This window comes from Pholis gunnellus (assembly GCF_910591455.1).
Source record: "Pholis gunnellus genome assembly, chromosome: 2".
Taxonomy (NCBI): domain Eukaryota; kingdom Metazoa; phylum Chordata; class Actinopteri; order Perciformes; family Pholidae; genus Pholis; species Pholis gunnellus.
In genome coordinates, this window is record NC_136536.1 from 15701950 (window position 1) to 15722818 (window position 20869).

The 20869-nt window shown below is 42.8% G+C and overlaps 1 protein-coding gene across 7 annotated transcripts in view; it reads left to right on the top strand.

Annotated features, from left to right (window-relative positions):
• casz1 (castor zinc finger 1) overlaps positions 1 to 20869 on the top strand; it is a 168408-nt gene that overhangs the window by 131630 nt on the left and 15909 nt on the right. For 4 of the 7 annotated variants that reach the window (XM_079176692.1, XM_079176690.1, XM_079176688.1 and 1 more), the window contains 6 exons: positions 4292 to 4852; positions 10293 to 11193; positions 13239 to 13304; positions 15904 to 16000; positions 18517 to 18681; positions 20275 to 20447. In XM_079176692.1, the coding sequence (XP_079032818.1) occupies positions 4336 to 4852; positions 10293 to 11193; positions 13239 to 13304; positions 15904 to 16000; positions 18517 to 18681; positions 20275 to 20447 (1919 nt within the window). In that variant the 5' untranslated portion in view covers positions 4292 to 4335. The remainder of the gene's footprint in view (positions 1 to 4291; positions 4853 to 10292; positions 11194 to 13238; positions 13305 to 15903; positions 16001 to 18516; positions 18682 to 20274; positions 20448 to 20869) is intronic. The other 3 variants (XM_079176691.1, XM_079176689.1, XM_079176694.1) reach the window with 1 other exon arrangement.

The following is a 20869-nucleotide window of genomic DNA, read 5'->3' on the forward strand; positions in this document are numbered from 1 at the left end:
GCGGCAATTAAAACTTCAGGTCAGAGGCACAACGAGCGGTGATCAGCAGCCGAGCTGAGAAGTTTTAATTAGACGATCAGAACCATTAATGCACAAAAAAAAGGTGTGCGCTGGGAAATTAACGGGAACGTCTTAATCAGGGTTAGCGACTCCGAAGAGGAGTCAAGTGAACAGAGAGCAAAAAACAAATCATTTCCGCACCACTGGGACAAAACTCAATTAAATATGCATGCGGAAAAATGGAAATTTCTCAGCATCGGCTACACCGACTGTTGGAAAACTGTGGCAAAATCTCACGGCGGGGTCGACAACCTGCTTATTGTTATTCTTGTGTTTTAAAAATGAGAGAGGGGCCAGATGCTGGGGTCTGGGTGTCGTGGCGTAGTTGTCCATCAGTGGCTTTCTGCTCGACTTCCTTGCGGCTGCCGCAGCCTCTCTGCCGTGCGGGGGGGAAGAGAGAGAAGAGGAAAACATTCTCCTCCTGCAAGCTGTAAATTTACAAATATTAAAACATGATCATTTTTAAGTGTGTCTGTGTATGTTTGCCAGTGTGTGGCTCAGTGATTTCCCTGAAACACTCATGCACACACGCTCTCTCACACATACATCTCCCTTGAGAGCCAGAGACACAAAAGGTTCACTGAGCTACACACTGGGAGCTGCAGCCTTGCCGATTAATCTGCCAAAGGTTCATAAAGTTATAACTAGGATTTTTTTTTTATTTTAAAGAGCTACAGCAACTCTCTGTTGCATATTGTAAAATAATCCTGAGCTGAACAGACATCTCCCAGACCCTGTTTGTATTAATTAAGTCCTGATATTGCGGGGGGGGGGGGGTTGTCCCTGTGTCAGTCATGTTGGAACTCAGCAGGAATCTAAAACAAGCCCCGTACCTGTGTTTGATTAGGCGAAGAGATAAGCTTCACTTTAAACAGGTAATATCTACGTCTCTTATATACAGACCCTCCTGCGTGCTCGCTCCGTACAAACTGACAACACTGCAGGGAGTCGCCGTGTTTATGGTGCAGCACTGCACTATGAATGAACAATAAAGTCAAGTTATTCAATTTTCCACATGTTGTTTATGCGACTTTAAATCTTCCATAAGATGATTGAACAGGCGTTTTGGACATAAGCTGCCTCGTCTTGTACGGCCGAAAGAGGTAAAGCCATGACCCTGCCAGTCACAAGCGGCCTCAACTCCCACATCCTTTACCCGGAGCGGCCTTGATTACATTCTGTGCACGCTCACACAAATAATGCACTTCCAACAGCGTTATTAGGATTTGAAACACCACTTGATTGGGCATGATATCATTCTGGCACACAAACAGAGACTCTGCATCAAAAAACCAACAAGACCTGTGGGGCTTAGAGCTTGTGGAAGAGTTAGTTTGTCAGTGGGGAGGGCTAGACTTGAACACAAGCTGTGTCATCCGGCGCTGAGAAGAAACAGGGCTCGAAAGAACTTTGATGCACTTCTTTTCGTCTGAAGATGAAAAAGGACCTGACCTACTCCAAATGTATTCAAAATAGTTTCAGGACTTTTTCCTCAGGTTTTGGCCTTATAGAGACAGTATGTGGCGCTCCTTTGCGGCCCTGCACTGTTTCCAGTAAAAAAATTCAAACCTGCCTGTTTTTTGTTTTTTTTTTCCATCTCCCAGTGCTTACTGAGGTGTCTCCTCGTTGACAATTAGCACACCAGGCTAAAACAGACTGTAAATAATGTCCGATGCATGTGACAGTGTTGTTTTTCTGTCTGATATTCATTAATAAGGCAGAATGCTTACTGGACTCTCAGAGAGGTGGGGGAGTTGGTCCCAGAGGGAAAAGTTGTTCTTTCATGTAGGTCCCCACAGATTGTATCTCATTGTACGCTATCATGCACACAAACGACTTGAGGTAAACAGATTGGTGTTACCATAGCAATCCCTATTGTAAGCAATGGCAAAAAGCAGCCGTGGACAGAAACCCTCAGCATAAATAATAGTTTAGACAGCTTCCATAAACCATCGAACCATAGCATGTTCCTGCTCACAGGAAGCCCACAGTATTAAATGTGTCTTAAAGCACGCCCTACCTTCAAAAAGAAAACACTGAATATGTGCTTAAGCTGTCTGATAATTCAGTTAGAGGCCTGCTGGATACTCAACCAGTAGCACTTAGTCGTCTACGCACACTCCGTATTGTTAACAGAAAATCATACATAAATACTCACTAATGGAAAGAAACAACTGTGTCGGGGTCATTTCCTACAAGGAGCTTGAGATTGCAATGCAAAGGAAATCGGCAGTTAAAGCATGAAATACTGAACACAGTAAACGGAAAAAAATGACTTCCACTGCAACACCCAAATGACCTCAATCTTCCTTTGGAGAGTATTTCTGAAGAAAAATAACTTGAAAATTTATGTCTTCCACTTCCTAATAGTTTTTCAAGCTGATTTCTTTTCAGTTTTTTTCAAAATTGCTGCTTCTAAAAGGTGACCCTTTCACCCCCGCCTGCAATTGTCTAACACTAAATTGCACAGTAATGTGCCGCTGATATACGGCCCCCTCAAACCTACATAATTCCTGAAGCTATTGTTTCAGAGAGGAAGCCCGCAACGTAAATACAGTAACTGAGAAAGCATGTGTGGGGAGCACGGGGTGCATTGTCTGGCGACGGGGTGATCTGTAAGCACCTTCAAATTGTATATCCTCTAATGAATCCACAGCTTTGCAAAAGAAAATGAAAACAGGATTTTATGTTGCGCCGATGTGATTTACATAACACTTGCAATGGCTCACACATGATTGTGCTTGGCTTTACGGCTGAGAGAAAATGAAAAGGCGCGTGCTCATTGTTATATAAAGTGAATTGAGTCTTTAAGATAGAACTTTGTTACCTCTCATATCACACATTTTTGTTTTTTAAGATGGTGTGTCCACAGCTCAGTATAGTGTATTATCTTAACCACAGTGTGGCTGAGTTAAGATTCAATACAACTCCACGCAGGGAGAACTATCTCTACTGTGGCATGCTGTTTTAACTGTTCTCACAGAGCTTCAACTGACAAAGCTGTACATACTGCTGAAATAAAAACACTATACAAGTTAAAATGATCGTCTGCTCTCTGGTAGTTATGCTGCTTCTTCTTTTTGTTTTTTGATTCCATAAATACTGTTACTCACGGTCACCTCCTTCTCGCTTTTTAAAAGTTATTTACAACTTGATAACAATCTGGCCTGATTTTGAGTCTGGAATATGCTGTTGGAAGGTGAACTTTGGTGGCTCTGGAAATAAAATGAAAGGAACTAGAGTGCAGTTTCTGCCCTAAAAAGGCAGCTCTGGATATGGAATGCCACAGGCAGCTGTTCCTGCCTCATCAGAGGACATGTTATAAAGATAGCCCCACTTGGGTTGAAATAATGCCACCCATTGCTGCCCCAAAGCACACTCTATCATGCTCTATTGTTCAGAGAGGCCGCACTGGGGGGAAAGATGTTGAGACTGTGCAGCCTGTCTTGTTTCGTAAAGATATGTAAAACACGGTGACTACAACTTTTTTTTTTTACCGTCTCGGCCAGATCAACAGTAAAAGACAGCAGAGGGTAGAAAGAGCTTGTATACATGGTACATTCATTTCCCTTTTATGTAAAAAAAAAAATACAATTACAATACAGTTATTGGGTGTAATCCCACTGAATAGCCAACGTGAGAACACAGATCCAAAAAGACCAAAAGCGCTCAGCATTTTCACTCCACATCCTGACAGCTTTAACGCTGTGCAGCCCCCCACTCAGTGGCAGGACCACAGCCTCTCGAGGTGAGAGTGAAGATAACATTTCACAGTGTCTCTATAGCGCTGTCATGTGAAGGATTATGTAGCCGTGTATGTGCTGCTTGTAGTACCGTAGGGGGTCTGATACCTATCTGCCTGTGGTTTCAGCTGCCTGGGCTTTTTTCTTTTTTTCTCCTTTTTTTTTCAGCACTGCTTTCAACTCTGAGCTGACCGAAGAGGTGTGACTTAGAAAGATATGTACAGTATCTCTGTGTGTCCTTCCAGTCTGTTATTGTTAAGTGCTTTTGGATGATATTAATAGCAGCAGTCCCTGTTGTTCACTGTGGTTTTTCCATTGTTACTGACATGGAAAAGCTGGTTCAAACTTTGTTTCTGGTGAAAATGGAAGCATTTAAAAGAAGTTTCTAATTGAGTGAAAAGTTCAATTCCCTAAACCGTAACTCAGATAATTGTAATGCTGAACAACTTAAACTAATCTTTTGGTTTTTTTGTTCTTGTTTCCTTTAGCTGAAAGGAGTTTATGCACTGAAACGACCTCAGGAAAATCCAAGATGGCCGCCAAAAGGAAAGGTGGCCTAAAACTCAATGCTATCTGTGCCAAGCTGAGCCGCCAGGTGGTGTTCGACACCAACTCCCAGAATGCAGAGGGAGACCAGAGTGTAGCAGAAAATAGTGAGCGTGGCAGTTCCCACTATGACGACAATGAGACCAACTTCCCCGAGAGCCTGAACCTCAGTCAGAGTCTAGAGGAGGACCAGAAGAGACGCGAGGCCATCGAGAAGTGGGTGAACGGCGAGTACGGCGACGAGCCGCCGGCTCGCGCCGCCGAAAACGAGCCTGAACTCAAAGTCGGCAATGACGAAGACGGCCCCCCTGAGGGCGTGTACATGGTACGCCCCACAGGCTGCAGCGACGACGAGGACAACGCGGAGGAGGCCGAGCCGGTGGTGGGCTCTCAGGATGGCAGTTACCATGATGACAAAGAAGCTGAAGACAGGCCTTCAAAAGACAACACCTACATGCCACCGCGTGAGGCCCAGAGTCGCCAAGCACCTTTCTCCTCTACAGGTACGTTTTGACTCTCAATCAGTTTACCTTCTAATGTCTCCGCCATACTCCTAATTTATACTTGACCCTTTTTTAGACTTCTTAAACCGACACAACCTTTGCCCTTCAAAGCATTCCGCTCCATAGTATTAATGCTTAGATAGAGGGCGGGTGACATTGCCGCATCCGCATAAGCTTATGTGTGCCCATTATTGGGAAGAGACACTCTAGAGTTACATTATGAATAGCCAGTGACATTATTACCCCAAAGACAGATTCAACTGGCAGGCCAGCGGGGGGTGTGGGGGGGGGCGGGGGGGGAACAGGAACTTGTCAGTGTGTGGTTTACTGCAAAAAGAAATTCATAAATGGAGTAGGCTTACAACGTAAGGCTGTTTATGCACTCTCCCAGCAGCTGTGGGCCAAGAGCGCATGGCAAGACCAGGCTAAGCTTCATATTACACCCAGGATTACATATTGAGTCTTTGATTTTCCCTAAGCTCACTAAACTTAGCCACCGCTTCAAACTCCTCTATTACATGGAGTTGTAGTCTGCTGTAGAAGAGCTTGTTTTTTGTTTTTTTGTCAAATCCTAGAGATCAATTGTCAAATAAAGTCAGGAATAGGGAAATGATATCGCAGCTCCATATGACTCTTAAGTGACTTAAGTGAGAAATAGAGTGGCTCCATGTATTTATTGTGAGCAGACGTGGACATATTTTAATACATTCCTTTATAAAATGCTCTTGTAAATGACTCCTAATAACCCCTTTTTAATTGTGACATGATGTTCCCACGATATAATTCACTGATTATCAACTAGAAAAAGCTGGCACAGGCAGTCATTTGGAAGTAACACAAGTATGTGTTAACAGCACAAACTATCATTTCAGAAAGTGCCTCGTACACGTAGTGACACTTGAAGCTAGATGCATGCGCGCTATAGGAGCGTTTGGCCTTTGTATAGCAGTACAAACGCAGAGCTTTAAAAAAGGAGAAAAAACATGGCTCGCTTATACAAATAGATAAAGCGTGTTTCACAGACACGCAGAGGGGAAAAAAAAAAAACTGCAATTTGCGAGTGAGACCGGTTGTTGCGGTACAAAAACAAGTTTTGTTTTGTGCTTGCTCACCTCACTTTAACAGTTTTTTGGCCTTTCATCTAGGTTTAGCTATCTACCTCAGAGTCATGTACACATGCTCTTTTAGTCTGCATTTCTTTTGTTTTACAGCAGCAGCTCTGGCCACACAATGAATTGGGGGCAGGGGCTTCTCAGAAAATGAAGCAGGTTTCATTTCAGAGGCAAATGAAAAAGGCTTTGTGGTTTTAATTAGTCATTTTGTGTTTATTTCGTGGCCATAAAAAAACGCCTGTCTGTAAATATGTATTACTGTTGTGTAGCAGGCCTGCACCTTTCCCTCCACTGGCTCCCTAACTACTTTACATCTCACAGCAAAGCCAAAGTGTTTGAAGACTGTGGGGAGAGCGTACTGCATCAGTTGCAAATCTTGTCTTTAGAGTGTTGTTTTTTTCTTCTCAGAGTTGCTCTTTGTTGATTGTAACTAGGGCATCTATATTGCCGTGTTTCTGCTCAGCTCACAATTAAAACATTTTTTTTTTCCTCCTCTCTCTCTCTCTCTCTCTCTCTCTCTCTCGCCGCTGTCTTTCAAAGGCTGATGCGGAGTGCACATAATTATGCATATAAACATAGTGGCTTAATTATCTCTCACAACATCAGTGACAATGTAATTAACAAACATTGCAAGATCAATGAGAGAAACTGCGACCTTCAAAACATTTAACTCCTCACATTGAGGCATCGTGCAGATTTCCTATCAGTGCAAAACCCCAGAATACTTTTCCTAGATAATTTAGATGTCGCATTAGAGCCCTCATAAGCCAGTCAATGGAAAAAAACAATGAGTAAAAACTATGAAAGCAAAGACAGAGATGCTCATAGCGATGGATCAAACAGGCTTGACCGTGACTTCCATTTGCAATTCTGGGTTCACTGTAAAAGGTTATTGTTCATTTCAAGCCGTTTCAAAGCCCTCGCTATTTACTGCCTGTTAATTAACTAACCAAACAGAGAGGAAGTTTGAAGCGCCATGCACTTTTGTGTGTGTCAAATTAGTCCAAACAAATGTGCATAATGTCATTTATTCAAAGCAACTCTTTATTAGGCTACCACTGCTCATTTAAACAAAACACACTTAAACTAATTCACCAACATCAGCACAATTTGCTTTTTAAAACTCTATTTAAATTATTGCACCATCTAAAAGAATCCCACCAGGCAAAACTTTCTCTGACTGAACTCCCCTGAAAACACAGCATGTTATTCAAACTCTTTTTTTAACTAAATAGTTTACATTGTGCACGTGTGATTCAAAACTGACAACCGTATTCAAACCCCAGATTAGTCCATATATAGCCACTAGCATGCACCTTTATCATCAGCGACACCTCTGCCTCTCAGTCCTGTGAGCAGAGAAGCTATGCCACACTGATGGCCATGTTTGGTCAGCCAATAGGAGATATAATGCCCATCTGTTATCATATCTGCGAGGGAAAATGTTGCCCAATAGCCTCAAATATAGACAGGCAGGTATGTGCTGCGCGTTGGGTTTTGCTTGCCTGAAGTGTCAAGATTAGAAACCACTTGTTTGCAGAGTTTCCAGTGACACCAGAGAAAGTGCAGAGGGAAATGCCTTTTCTCTTTCTTGATGGGTTGGGTGGTTAGCATTAGTGGAGAGGCCAATCTCACCTTAACCCATACACCCATACATAGTTTCCCACCTGGTGTCACATGGCATTATTAAAAGGCTGCCGGATAGGGCTCGAGTAGAAAACTCATTTACATGGTGTTTTACAAAGGTTATCTCCTGTCAGTTCCAGTCATAATCCTTTCAAGTCCAATCATTTGCCTTTCGTTGATAGCAGGCCACATGGCTCCGCTGATGAATAAAGAGACTTGGCTAATTTTTTTTTTAGAGAAGGTGATGATAAAACCATAAGCAAATAGAATATGAAAAAAACAGGTGCCGGTGCTTCCATGACAGAAACCACTGGTCCCTCTGCAGTAATAAGCAATTGACTCTGCCACAAAAATGATAGACGTTTTATTTCATTTGGAACCTACTCCGAAGCAAAAGTCGACAGACATGAATCCATTCCCAGTCAATGCAGAGCCAGCCTTGACACTCTTTATATTAGTGATCAAAATTATATTAAAAAAAATAATTAATTGGACATTTCTAAAATATGATTTCCATCTATTCTGCTTTGCTCTTTTTCCTCACTCAGTAAGTGTAGTTCCATTTTGTGACTTTTCTGATGCGGGTGCTGTCCTAACTTTAGAGCTATATGATATACTGTGACCTGAGGTACCCTTACAAATACAGTCGCAGTAAAATCCAACCAAGCACTGAGGTCATCAGCACCTAAATCAACTGAGAGGAATAGACAAATTACATTTTGAGTGTTCAAAATGTTCTTTTATGCCATGCATGATAATCAGTTAAATAAAATCAAAAACTTAAGTATAAAATGAGTTAATTTGCACTCTACCCTGCAGTAAATACTTGTATATACAATATTTTACTCTGTAGTTTCAGTTTAGATATGTTCAAATGATCTGTGAGGCATTTCCTCTCAAATACATGATCCATTTCTGTTAAATTTTCATGCCCTTTCGATCCAGTGGATACTCTTTCATACTGGTCCACTGCGCAGAGGAGCAACCCCAACGCAGTCAATGGAAATTTGGGGATTATTTTACATGCTCCGCGCGGGTGATGTGAAAAGCAGGGCACAGAGACTGATTTAGCAATAACTGAGAAATCTGAGACAAGAGCAGAAATATTTATGTATTAATTACCCGGGTGGTAGGTGGTATTACTTCTCACCAGCTCATGTTTTGATGGTGATATGGTGTGATGTGAAAAACATTTTTTTTAAAGGTTTTTGACCCTGGTCCTGTGGGCTGTGCCAAGGATGAGTTAAGAAGGCCAACGTTTTTACATGACCCAGGTGAAATTATCATCTGGTACATTACTACCATGTCAGTGTTCTGGTATCCTGCCTGACATGCAAACTGACACAACAGGAGAGTTATGGAATTGAGCTGGATCAGCACAACACGACTGCCTCACGAATCCTCCCTCTCTATTTCTCTCTCACGTACCCTTTCCTCTCTTTGTCCCTCCACTGCTTTCAGGAAAAATCATTTCCCCCCTTTCTCAGCTCTCTGACCCCTTGCACTAACCTGGATGAAAGTTAATGGGCCAGAATTAATCCCCACATAATGCAATTAAACTATACATTGACTATATTTCGCCTATGTCCTTGGGGAAGTTCTCCAATTTAATGGACTCTTAAAATGAAGGGGATGTTTCAGTTCACAAATGTGTAAAAAGGGGGAAAGGATTCATTCTTTTCACACTTAAAGGTGACATAATAATCATGTTATTTTCAAATACCTTACGCCAAGCTTCGGGGATTAGGAATTGCACTTAACATGCAGTCACTTCCTGGAAGATAGCAGGTATAATTATGTCACTTTCAAATCGTTCAGCATCAGTCATCACGTAAAAATCTGTGGGGAAGTGCGCTGATGGTGTTACTTCATTTCTAAGAAGTTGTATAAACAGTTTTCCCCCTATAGATTCCCCTACATTCTTCAGTCGCTAACGTGATCTCTTCCTGGGTTACTAAGATTACCTGCTCTTACATGTAAAATATTTACTTAATATGTTATTCAATTATGTAATATTAAAAGTGATGAATTTTGATAGCATAACTTAATAAAAATAGAAGATCAGAAGAGGTTTGTTTATTCAGTGAGTCCTTTGGTACAGTCACTTGCAAATTGTGCAGGACTGACTTAGTGCAACCAAAACAGGAAGAGCATTGCCTCAGACTGCTTGTTTATAGACACATGAATGCACAGAGATGTACACGGTAGACGCTGCTCTAGAATCCCTTTTCCTGTTTAGAAATTTATTACAGTTCAGAAATAACAAGTATAGCCGTAAGACATCAGTTGTAAGCAGTTAATGTTCAGAAACAGAGACCGACTCTAATGTGGTAGATTTAGTTCTGGCAGGTTAGACGTCTTTTGTCATCATAATGCAGTGTGTTCACCACAATATGAGAGACGGGTTGTTTCAATAATTGGGCTGACAAATTATATTTTCTGCAGATTACTTAATTCGTAATGTAGGCATTTGATGCCAAACAAAACAATAAATTGTTGAATATAGACTGTCTTCTTCAGCTACACAGCATCACGATAGTGAAACACTTGTTGAGTGAGAATCAGTCAATGTGAAGTGGGAGAGCACCATTTGATGGACTGGTTGACTGAAGTGAATTTGGCCACTGATTGACATGTTTTGAGCAGCGTTGCTTGTAGCGGCTTTAAAAAGGAGCTCACCACTCTACTCTTTCTCTGTGCAGGAGAAGCATCTGCCCTGCGAGACTATGCAGCCAACACCATGAATGAATTTTTGGGAATGTTCGGTTATGATGACCAGCAGGTAAGGGATGAGCTGACCAAGAAGATCAGCTTTGAGAAGCTCAAAGCCGCTACCTCAGACCCCTCATCCCTCAGCAGTGAGGAGGCCTCACGGCGTGCCCGCTTCTCAAAGTACGAAGAGTACATCCGTAAGCTAAAAGCCGGCGAGACCCTTCCTTGGCCCATGCATGCTTCCCCACCAAAACCAGACGACCTCAACCCAAAAATGGCCCAAGACAAGAGCGCTAGCATGCTACAGACCTCTGGGTGCCTCCCAGGGGCCGAGGCGCAGATCTATCCCGCCAGCCTGGACCACAAGCAGCCGGGAGGACCTCAGCTGGGCACTTCTCATCCACCGAATCCCTCTCACATCCAGAACATGGCGTCCCGAGCCTCCAAGTATGACTTCTTTATTCAGAAGCTGAAGATGGGTGAGAGTCTACAGCAGCAGAACGGTAACGCTTACAAGCGACCCTCCAAGTACGACCTCGAGAACGTCAAGTTTCTGCACCTCTTCAAGCCTGGCGAGGGCAACCCTGACATGGGCGGCGCCATCGCCTTCAAGACTTGCAAAGTGGGCCGCCCTTCGAAGTATGAAATCAGAACAATTCAGAAGCTGATGCCGGGAAATCCAGAGGCCTCAATGATGCCCAATGTCCTCGCTACAGCACCAGGGAACCCAGGAGCTCCTGGTGTCCCAACCGTGGGCGCAGCTGGGGCCAGCATCGCCCCAGGGCTCACAATGGACCAGACAGGACAAATAAGCTTCAACGCCGCTGACTACCTGAAGTCCAGTTTTTCCAAGACTGACTCCATCACCACGGGCACTGTGTCCTCTGTTAAGTAAGTCTGCTCAAACATCATCATATGAAACTAGAAAGCATTTAGTGAGCACATACCACCGCCAAGGCTACACAATGCTTTCGATTAGTTTAATCCGTTTTTAATTTGATTCAAAATACACAGAGATAGATAACGCAGATTTTTGAGAATACTTAAATCCTGTCTAGGAATATGAAGTGTTTCGAAATGATGAAAAATCTGTGATACCAAAAATGGGCGTGGCCTATATGACTAGATAAGTGATTGACCAGGGAATCAAGAGGAACAGTCATTTCATACATTTCACTTTAGCAGGATTGAGCAAAAGGGTATAACGTTACAAATTGTAACACAGTGATGCGACACCAAAAACTAATAAGTTACTCTTTTGCCACTTACCAAACTTCCCACTCAATGTATTTTTAGATATTCACCGAACAAACAACAACAAAGAAACAGACAAACGGTGCTGAAAACAGAACGTTGTCAGAGTTAATAATAGGTTAACAGATAAATAAAAGGCAAGAGATGACAGCATTGCTTGTCATCTTCTCTCTTACTGGTAAACGTGAGATGTATGCTTATTGACAACAAATATTGTATGACTGCGCAATTTAATTGCACCAAAACAATGCATACCTCTTAAAATCTGTTAATAAAAAGTATAACCTATCCATTAAAATTCCAATTTAAAGTTTATTGGTGGATTGAAAAGATCCCAAGTTCCTGTGGAACACCTTGGAGCCAATGTGAAGCTCACATACACTTAACTGCTACTGTGAGTCAGTTAGCCTAACGCAAAGGTAATTGCTACCTCCACAGCAGCCAACAGGAAAGTAGTGTGAAATAGCGCATAGTGCCCAATAGATCCACGACATGATGAGTTGCGAAGGCACATGAAGTGTTTACTCGCTGTAGCACTCCGTGGAGACGGATTTAGCACAGTCATCGCAAAGTGACTGACTTCTTTCGTTTGGCTAGGGTGTAACAACTCTCCCTTTAATTACTTTGGAGCCATGACTAACCTCCCGGCGAGTCACAGGGGCCGACTCTACACCGCCTGACGAGTGCACTTTAAAGGAAGCAAACGAGGGGTTTGGGGAGCTAGCCTCCAGTCGTGTGCACTACTAGTAGGAAACAGCTCCCAGAGTCTGTTTGATTGGTTTTGACCTTGTCTCTAGTTAGTCAAGACCTATCAAAGACACTGTTCAAGAGCCCTCTGGCACTTCTCCCTCAGGCTTTGGCCTTTGTCAGGTTGGGGCTCAGTGGAGCTGCAAGCTTGGATAACTGACCCAAGTCTGGTGCTTGTATACAGGGAGGAGAGGGGGGGGGGGGGGCTAGTGAGAATATCTGGCAGTGCATCCTCCCCTCTGGGCCAGATTAACCTCAGGTCATCCCCCGTGTGGGGCTGCTCACATGAAGCTAAATGCCATTTCTGAGAGGGAGCAAGCAGAACCAATACTGTATTATGACTGTCACTGCAACCAGCTTCATGAAGGGAACCACATCACAGGTGACAAAAAGCACACGCCACTGTAACGTGATGAATCCCTTTTGATTTCCTATTTCAAAATCGAATCTGATTTGAGTGAAACGGATCGAGTCGGTCGATTAGTTTGATCCGTATGCATTTGAAGCTGCAGTGTCGTCCTACGTCATCGTTTGAACCGAGTTCAGACTGATCGGAGACAACTTGGCATCAGCATTAGAGCCGAGGCCCTTAGAGATTACCAGGAAATACCTTTTCAGAGCTTTCCTTCCACATCCACATTATCCAGTTTTGCATATGAGCACTCACCAAAATACCCCCATAAAAGATTAATGTCCCTTTGCTCCTGCATTTTGCCTTTCATTGGGTGGGAGACCATGCATCAAAGTGTGCGCATTCCATCCCTGATTCATACGGCACATGAAAACGCTCTTATGCCACAAGTAAATGTATATTGATAGTCCAAAGTTTGGCAGCGGCTTGTAAGTAAATATTGTGTCAGTTTGTTTTTATTAATAAAACAGGCAGCCCGACCACACCATTAATCCTGTCTCTTTTGTGTTTGCTGTTGCATTAGGAATGGCCTGCCACCAGATAAACCCGCCAGCGACGACATCAACCTCTACCAGAAATATATTGCCAGGTATGCAAATCCCTCAATGTGCTACACCAATGAAAAAATATACCCAAAACTGAGATGAACCTTCTTTTTTTTCTTCTTCTTTTTAATCCACTGATGGTGTGTTTTATTCAGTGATGTAACTAGATCTTAGACTGGTATGAGAATGTTCTCTGTGCAGTAAATTGATTAAGAAAAGACAATTTATGTGCTGAGAGGAAGTAGAAAGATGAGGGGTAATGAAAGTGAAATGGTTTGATGGTAGCTTACTGTAACTGGTTGAGTAAATGCTCACGGTGTGTATAGCACTAAAACATTGAGAACATGATTCTGAGCAACTTTCTACTGTTAGCTGTGACTGACACAGAGAGGATATGAGCTTAGGCCGGGTTCTTCTCCAGTTCTGCTGCTTATTGTTGAACACACGAGGAACTGACTGATCTAAAAAGTCTGTCATTCACACCAACAGAGACAAAAACATCAGGGGAGGGGAGGTATCTTGCTTTTCAATGGACACAGAACAATGTCCCCCATTCCGGATTCATTTTGAGCCGACACTAGAAAGGTGATTATCATTTGTTTGTTTATTCCGTTTAAAAAGAAAGAAAAACAGCATTTGAAAAGCCAAAGTGGCTTTGGCGTTAATGATTACTTCTCCAAGCCATAACATGAAGGGCACAAATCAAAGCCTTGGCACTGACAGACACACACATACACACACGTCCTCCTTTACACACACACACACAGACACACACAAAACCCCTTCCTTGGACTGATTACATTTTGCAAGAAGATTTAATTAAGGAATTTTTAATGAGGCTTCTGCTGGCACTGCCAAGAACTGTTTTGATATTTGCGCTGCATAATGCATAAAATTTGTCTAAACATCTCGGCAGTTGATGCACGGGGAGGCAGCAGATAAGCCCAGATACAGTTTCAATTTCCGTGTTGGGAAAAAAAGAAAAAGGAACGAAGAGGAGGGAGGAAAAAAAAAATGGAAAAGGAGGGCTAATAAAAAGGGCAAATGTAGCACCGAGAGGGGAGGTGGAGGCGGGGGAGGGTCTTCTTTGGAGCTAGGGCTAATGAGAGCACACTAACGCTAAAAACCAGCTTTGTAAACGCGTTCGTACCCAATCCTTGTGAAAAGAGAAAAAAAAAAGTTCTTCATCTCCTCACCAGTTTGATGTTTTAAAGAGCTTCCCTGGTCGGGTTTAGTTGCAGTTTTCACTCTTTAAATGCTTTCATGCACCCACTATTGCCGCGACACTTTGATCTGTGTATCTCTATTGTAACTGGAGATGCGCTGCAATCTCTGTATCGTGGCGATATTAATATTTAATCTGCTGCTGAATAGCGGCGGCCCATTAGGCCCCCTCACGCGGCAAGTGGGAATTGTCCAGAGGCAAAGTGATACAGCTGGGCAATGAGCAGAAGGGTGGGCCATAGTCTCAGGGGGGCGGGGGCTTTGTGTGTTCATGAGTGTAAATGCGTGTGTTGGTGTGTGGATGTATGTGAAAGAAGAGTATAGAAATCACTAATGGTTGGGACATATGTCGCCTTTAATGTGTGTTCACACGTAGTTCGACTTCTGGTTTGGTCTTTTCTAAAAGAGCCATCAAACCTTCCTAAAGCCCCCTCTAAGTCCGTCACCATTTCCCAGACAAACACACACACACACACACACACACACACACACACACACACCCTCGCAGCCAACTTAAAAAGAGTAGTGGATATGCCGTTCAATTAGCTTAATGAACTCAGCAAAGTGATCTGTAAATGCAGCTCTGGGATAATCCTAACAAGGAAAAAAACAGAAAGAGAGATGGAAAAAATATTACTTAGCCCCCTTTTCCCCCTCTCCTCTGCTAGCAGATGGAGCTCTTGGCAGCAGCAGTGCAAATGTTTATTTGTGTGTTTTCACTGGTAATTGGAGGATTTTAACAGTCATCGTCGTCAGACTTATAATCACCACCGTAAAAGTGTCTGTACTGTAGAAAGCGGTGCCAGACTAAAATCTGCTTTATTTTTGGACTCCAGAGGAGAGGAGTGAGAGGGTTTGGGGTGAAAAGTAGACGGAGCTGTTCCTCGATCTCAGGATACCTGACCCCTTTCCTCGCTAAAACTGTGGTTAACCTGAAAGAACTGTGCATTGATTTGACAAGGGGTTTTCACAGTGCTGAGAAATAAAGTAGTCATGGGCTCCTTGAGTGGGTGTGTGTGTGTGCGTGTCGGGGGGAAAGGGTTTCAGTGTAATAAGTGTCTCTTACGGCTGCTTTGGAAATAAATGGAGCTAATTTGGCTGAAATTGGTGTGACAGACGGGTAAATTGTTGCAGCAGTGTGGAAAGCAGAAGTCAGTTTGAGGGTGTGAGCGGTGTTACTTTGAAGGTGAGACGAGCGTAATGCTTTTGAGAACTCCTTTGTCTTGTTTGTTTTTTCGTGCGCTTCCTGGTATTTCAAATAATTTCTTCACTAATCATTCTTGATACGCTGCTGATTATTTTCAAATCACACTGACATATTTCCGAGCTGCTTTGTCATTCGTCTCTTTCATCCGTTTCCCTGCTCTGTGTGGCTGTTCAAAATATGGACCTGTTGACATGTGAAACTTGGTTTTTCAGGTTCTCCGGAAGTCAGCACTGTGGACACGTGCACTGTGCCTACCAGTACAGAGAGCATTACCACTGCATGGACCCTGAGTGTAACTACCAGGTGAGCGTGAGTACTTTACAACTTATTTTGAGCATCACTCAAATACACATGTTCTCCCGTATGCTGCATACTTTAGTTTAGAGTCTCACACGATGAGAAAAGTGAGACGAAAGGGAAAAGTGCCACCATCAACTAGTGAGGGATGACGTTGCAGGGTTTACGGTAGGTGAATTGAAGCTAAGAATCTTCTGTTTATTCTAGGACAGACAAACAGGATAATGTGACATCTTTTCATTAGTGAGGTCACACCCAGCCAAAGTCTACGCAGATGAAAGGTTTGCTCTCCTTTAATCTGCCGAACAGGCTATGAGTGTATACATCCGCTATGTATGCAGGCATCTCCTAGGCACAGTTGGTCTTTGACAGTTGGCCTTTTATCGCAAGGGTTATTGTAAATATGCTTGAAACGTGCCTCTATTTTTTTTTTATCTATGTGTTCTTTTTTCTAAAGACATCTGCCACTGACTGGGGGCCAGTCTTTAATCCCCTTCCACGTTATTATTAATCTCATCCCGGTCCCAGGAGTTGTCATGTACGGCACAGGAAGGAGAAAAAAAAAACACAAAGCAGATCATAATACAGGCCGTGTGTTTGCTGTAGCATATGGCCGGAGAGAGTTAGGCAAACACGGGAAGATTTGTCAAAGATATCTAAAAATCCATGCGCAGCTAGAGCTGTGTGTGTTTTCCTTTCCTTACAATTTTCAGAATTAAGCCATCTTCATCTGTAATCTCCTTTGTCTGTTCCTGATCAAGAGAGATTACCGCTCGATAAATATTGTTTATGTGGTGAAAAGCATTACAGATCTAAGCTTTCATTTTCTGCATGAATCCCACTTCACAGTCTGATGGGACACATTCTTGGAGGAATGCAAAGGAAAAATCATTTCACGTCATTATTTAGAGCGTTAGTTCAGGTTATCATGGCAATTTCCACGGTCAGGTCCACATTTCTCTGTTGCTTGTGCGTTGCGTGGAAACACAGATATGCTTTGCAAGCCGGCTCTCTGGGATGTCAATACCCTGAAAAAAAAAAAAAAAAGAAGCAGGCAGTGACGAGCAGCCCCTTTCGAAGCGATAACTCACGAAATGTTACATGACACACACTCCTGGAATATTATCCCACTACCAGCCTGCGGGCTATTGGCTGAGTCTTAACATTCTCCTTTCATGGGCTTGTACATGAGGGAGAGTGAGCATCTTGCCACACTAGTGGGAATCCTAAAATAAATGTAGCAAGTGGCTCCCAACCTTCATCGCCACTCAACTGAAAATTAGATCTTTTTCCCAGTCAGCTCTCTCCATGGCCTATTTTGGACGGCTTGATGGATCGAATGTACAATGACCCGCAGCTCAACTTATCTTCCGGTCGTCATTAACCATTAGATACCAGTGAGCCTGTGCTCGGGATCTTTCAGGAAAATTGTTCAAAAAGCGATGAATCCACCGCATTCATTAATTAGATTAAAAATCCTAATGAAGTGTTTGCTCCTACAGGAGTCAAACATCTCAGAACTATGCAGCGGGAAACAGGCCAAGAGCCAGAGAATGAACAGCTGTGTGAGATCTTAGCTTTTTACTTTTGCGGAGTGGAGCACATGACACAAAGCAATTACCCTACTTTGTACAGCAATTAGTTGCTTTTTAGAATAGTTCTTTCTGATGTTTTCTCCCTCAACTGGAGATAAATATGGATTGAAGGCAGAACTGTCTCATTGATTTGCACTTCTCCTGTTACAGTTTCTGTTACATCAGCTTAAGCCCAATTACAGCAGATTTGGTTGCTGCAAGTCTCTGTGGAGTGACGTTTCTGTTTTTTCCCTTCCTGACTCCTAGGTGTGGGAGGGATTTGTTATTTATTAATTTTGTAATTTTAGAAGGCGGGTCTCTTAACATATTCACTCATCATTACATACAGGCGAAGCCTGCACCAAAAGCGAGCGCTAAAGCTTTAATTAAAAATGGAATCATATCTCAGCGAATTGAAAGGGAAAACGTTTTTGGTTCACTTGTTTGTTTGTTTGTTTGTTTCTGTTGTCTTCGGTTTTCCCCTGTGCATGTCTGAGAAACCATCTGCATGGAACATAATTTTTCCAGAGACAGAAACATCAGAACTGTGATCTTGCATGTCAATTGATTCATCTTAATTAAAAAAAAAAAAAAAAATACATTTCAGTGGAAGGGAAAAAAAATCATGTAGAGTGGGGGTATGGGGAACACACTTCATGTTCCATGTGGAAGCTTCTCCTGCGCTCAAAAAAGTCCCAGAGCCTTTGGTGCTGCATTTGGATAGGACACAACTTTGAGATATGCAAAGTAAATCAATAACCACAGAACGCATCATCTTTAAAGACATCCTGGCCCTCTCCATTGCAGTCGGCACAAACCTCCACAACTGCCAATTGGCTCCTGCTTGCTGCAGCTGCTGCTTCCACAGAGATAAAGTGACTTGTTGCTGATTCTATGACTGGTTTAAATAAACACCAACCTGTTGCCGCACATTTTCCCTCTCCCCTTTTGCAGAGGTTTACCAGTAAGCAGGATGTAATCAGGCACTACAACATGCACAAGAAGAGGGACAACTCTCTGCAGCATGGCTTCATGCGCTTCAGCCCTCTGGACGACTGCAGTGTCTACTACCATGGCTGCCACCTCAATGGAAAAAGCACCCATTACCACTGCATGCAGGTACACTACAAACTACAAAGACTCACAGCTCCTCCTCCACCTATACACATACCCACAACAAACCCACAAATACGTGCAGTAGGCACGAATGCACACAAAGACGGAAACGGAAAACAATATCTGCAAATATGGCCACATGTACTGAGGCATTACATACAGTACAAATAACCCACAACTCATCTATGCATATAACAAATGTGAAATATAATTCATCAATAAGTTTACATTCCAGAGCCAGACCATAAAGGTGGTTGTCAGAAAACCATAGTCTATGTACAGCCTAAAAGCCTGGTTCTGTATCCATTAAGAGCCTTAAAACAACCGTTTTCAGCCATGACATCGTTTCAGGACGGTTTTAAAACAGCACAAGAGCTTCACGATATAGACGATGCCTGCGTCTGGGAAGTCAGGCGGCTCGTAACACGACTACAGGATGTTTGAGAGTCACACAGCTTACCTACATCTGTGGAATGGAATTACAGTTCCACACTTTTTCCATTTACACCAAAGTGTCTTCAAAGAGCGGTTTGGCAAAACGTGTCCTAAAGTAAACAATAGAAAATAAAATTAAAATAAAAAAGGGAGAACACACGTGAGGCTTCTTGTGCTTTCCCCACCTCTTCGCTCTCTCGCTCCTTAATTGGCATGGATAAAATTCAGTAAGGTGTTTATATAAACTACACATTTTTCATCTTTTAGTACCAAGCAGCCAGTTGAAGATTATTCCCCCTTCTGGATTTGTTTAATTTTTCTCACATCTGCTTATTTTCAATGTGTCACTGTGCCGAGAGCTTTCTCGCCGACAGGGCAGCAGCGCAGTGGAGGATGGCTTGAGATATATTCTCTTTTAAACCCCTCTAACGGCGTAATTGTTATTAAGACATTTCAGCCCTTGTTTTAACAGTCCCTGAGAACCTGCAGATGTTGGCATCGGCTCTCTTGATTTACCGGGGAAAAGAAACAGAGTGGCATTTTTTTCATTGTTTGACTCAATATGGAGAAGTTGCCCGGTTTGTGTGCGGGTGAAAAGTGCCAGGGATGATATACAATTGCTGCTTTTAATTCAAACATTACCTGTTTTTTTCCCCCTCTGTTGGCTCTGAGGGCTCCTGAGTACCAGGACATTTTAAACTAAAGACCAAGACAGTCATCTACCCCCATCTGCTTTCCTCTGCCCCCTCCACCTCTCAAATTTGTTCTCAGAATTACAGTAAGTTCGTGGTGACTGCATTGTCACACACTAAAAGGCAGCTTTGCCAGGAAGGTACTGTAGTTTCAGCTACTCGCTGTGACCACTGCCTCTTTCAGTCCCTTTTTTCTTTGTTCCAATTGTCACAATGACAAGATCGTTTCCAATTCACGGGTTTGAATTGAAACTTGTGAACATGAGAAAACACACATTTCTAGGCCACTAGCATTTTCTTAACCACACTGAGCTCCTTTCTCGATACCGCGTACAGTATATCAGATCTCTTTAATGCACTGCCTTTTAGTAGCTGGCTCTTTTAAAACCATTCTTGCAAACTGAAACTTTCATGTCCGCTTTGGGCCAAGATCTTGTTTTCGATTGTCACGCTTTTCTTTGCTTTGCAGGTGGGCTGCAGCAAGGTGTACACCAGCACCTCCGACGTCATGACCCATGAAAACTTCCATAAAAAGAATGCCCAGCTGATCAACGATGGCTTCCAGAGATTTCGTGCCACTGAGGACTGTGGCACAGTTGGCTGTCAATTCTACGGGCAGAAGACCACACACTTCCACTGCAGGTGAATATGGCAGGCCTAATGTGGTGGATGTTTTTTTATATTTATAAAAATGAATGCATTCAAAAGTAACACATATAAGTAACACAACACAAATATATATATATATATATATATATATATATATAGCAATTTACACAAATCCAAAAGCCAACAGCAGAAAAAAACAAATAAAGGCACATTCCTTGTTGAAAAACAAATAAATAATAGGCAGCACACAAGTGAACTCACGACTAATGGCTCCCCTGTTTCTTGTCCTGCACCGTGAGGTTCTTTGAACATCATTGAATCACAGTTAGAAGGAGAAAAAAAACATCGAGCTCTTAGTTTGAAGCACATGCGCCACAACACTATTATCAGTGGACATAGAGAATCACTCATCCCTCCCTGGAACGTATGCCTCCGGAAACGGTCAATGGGCTGCT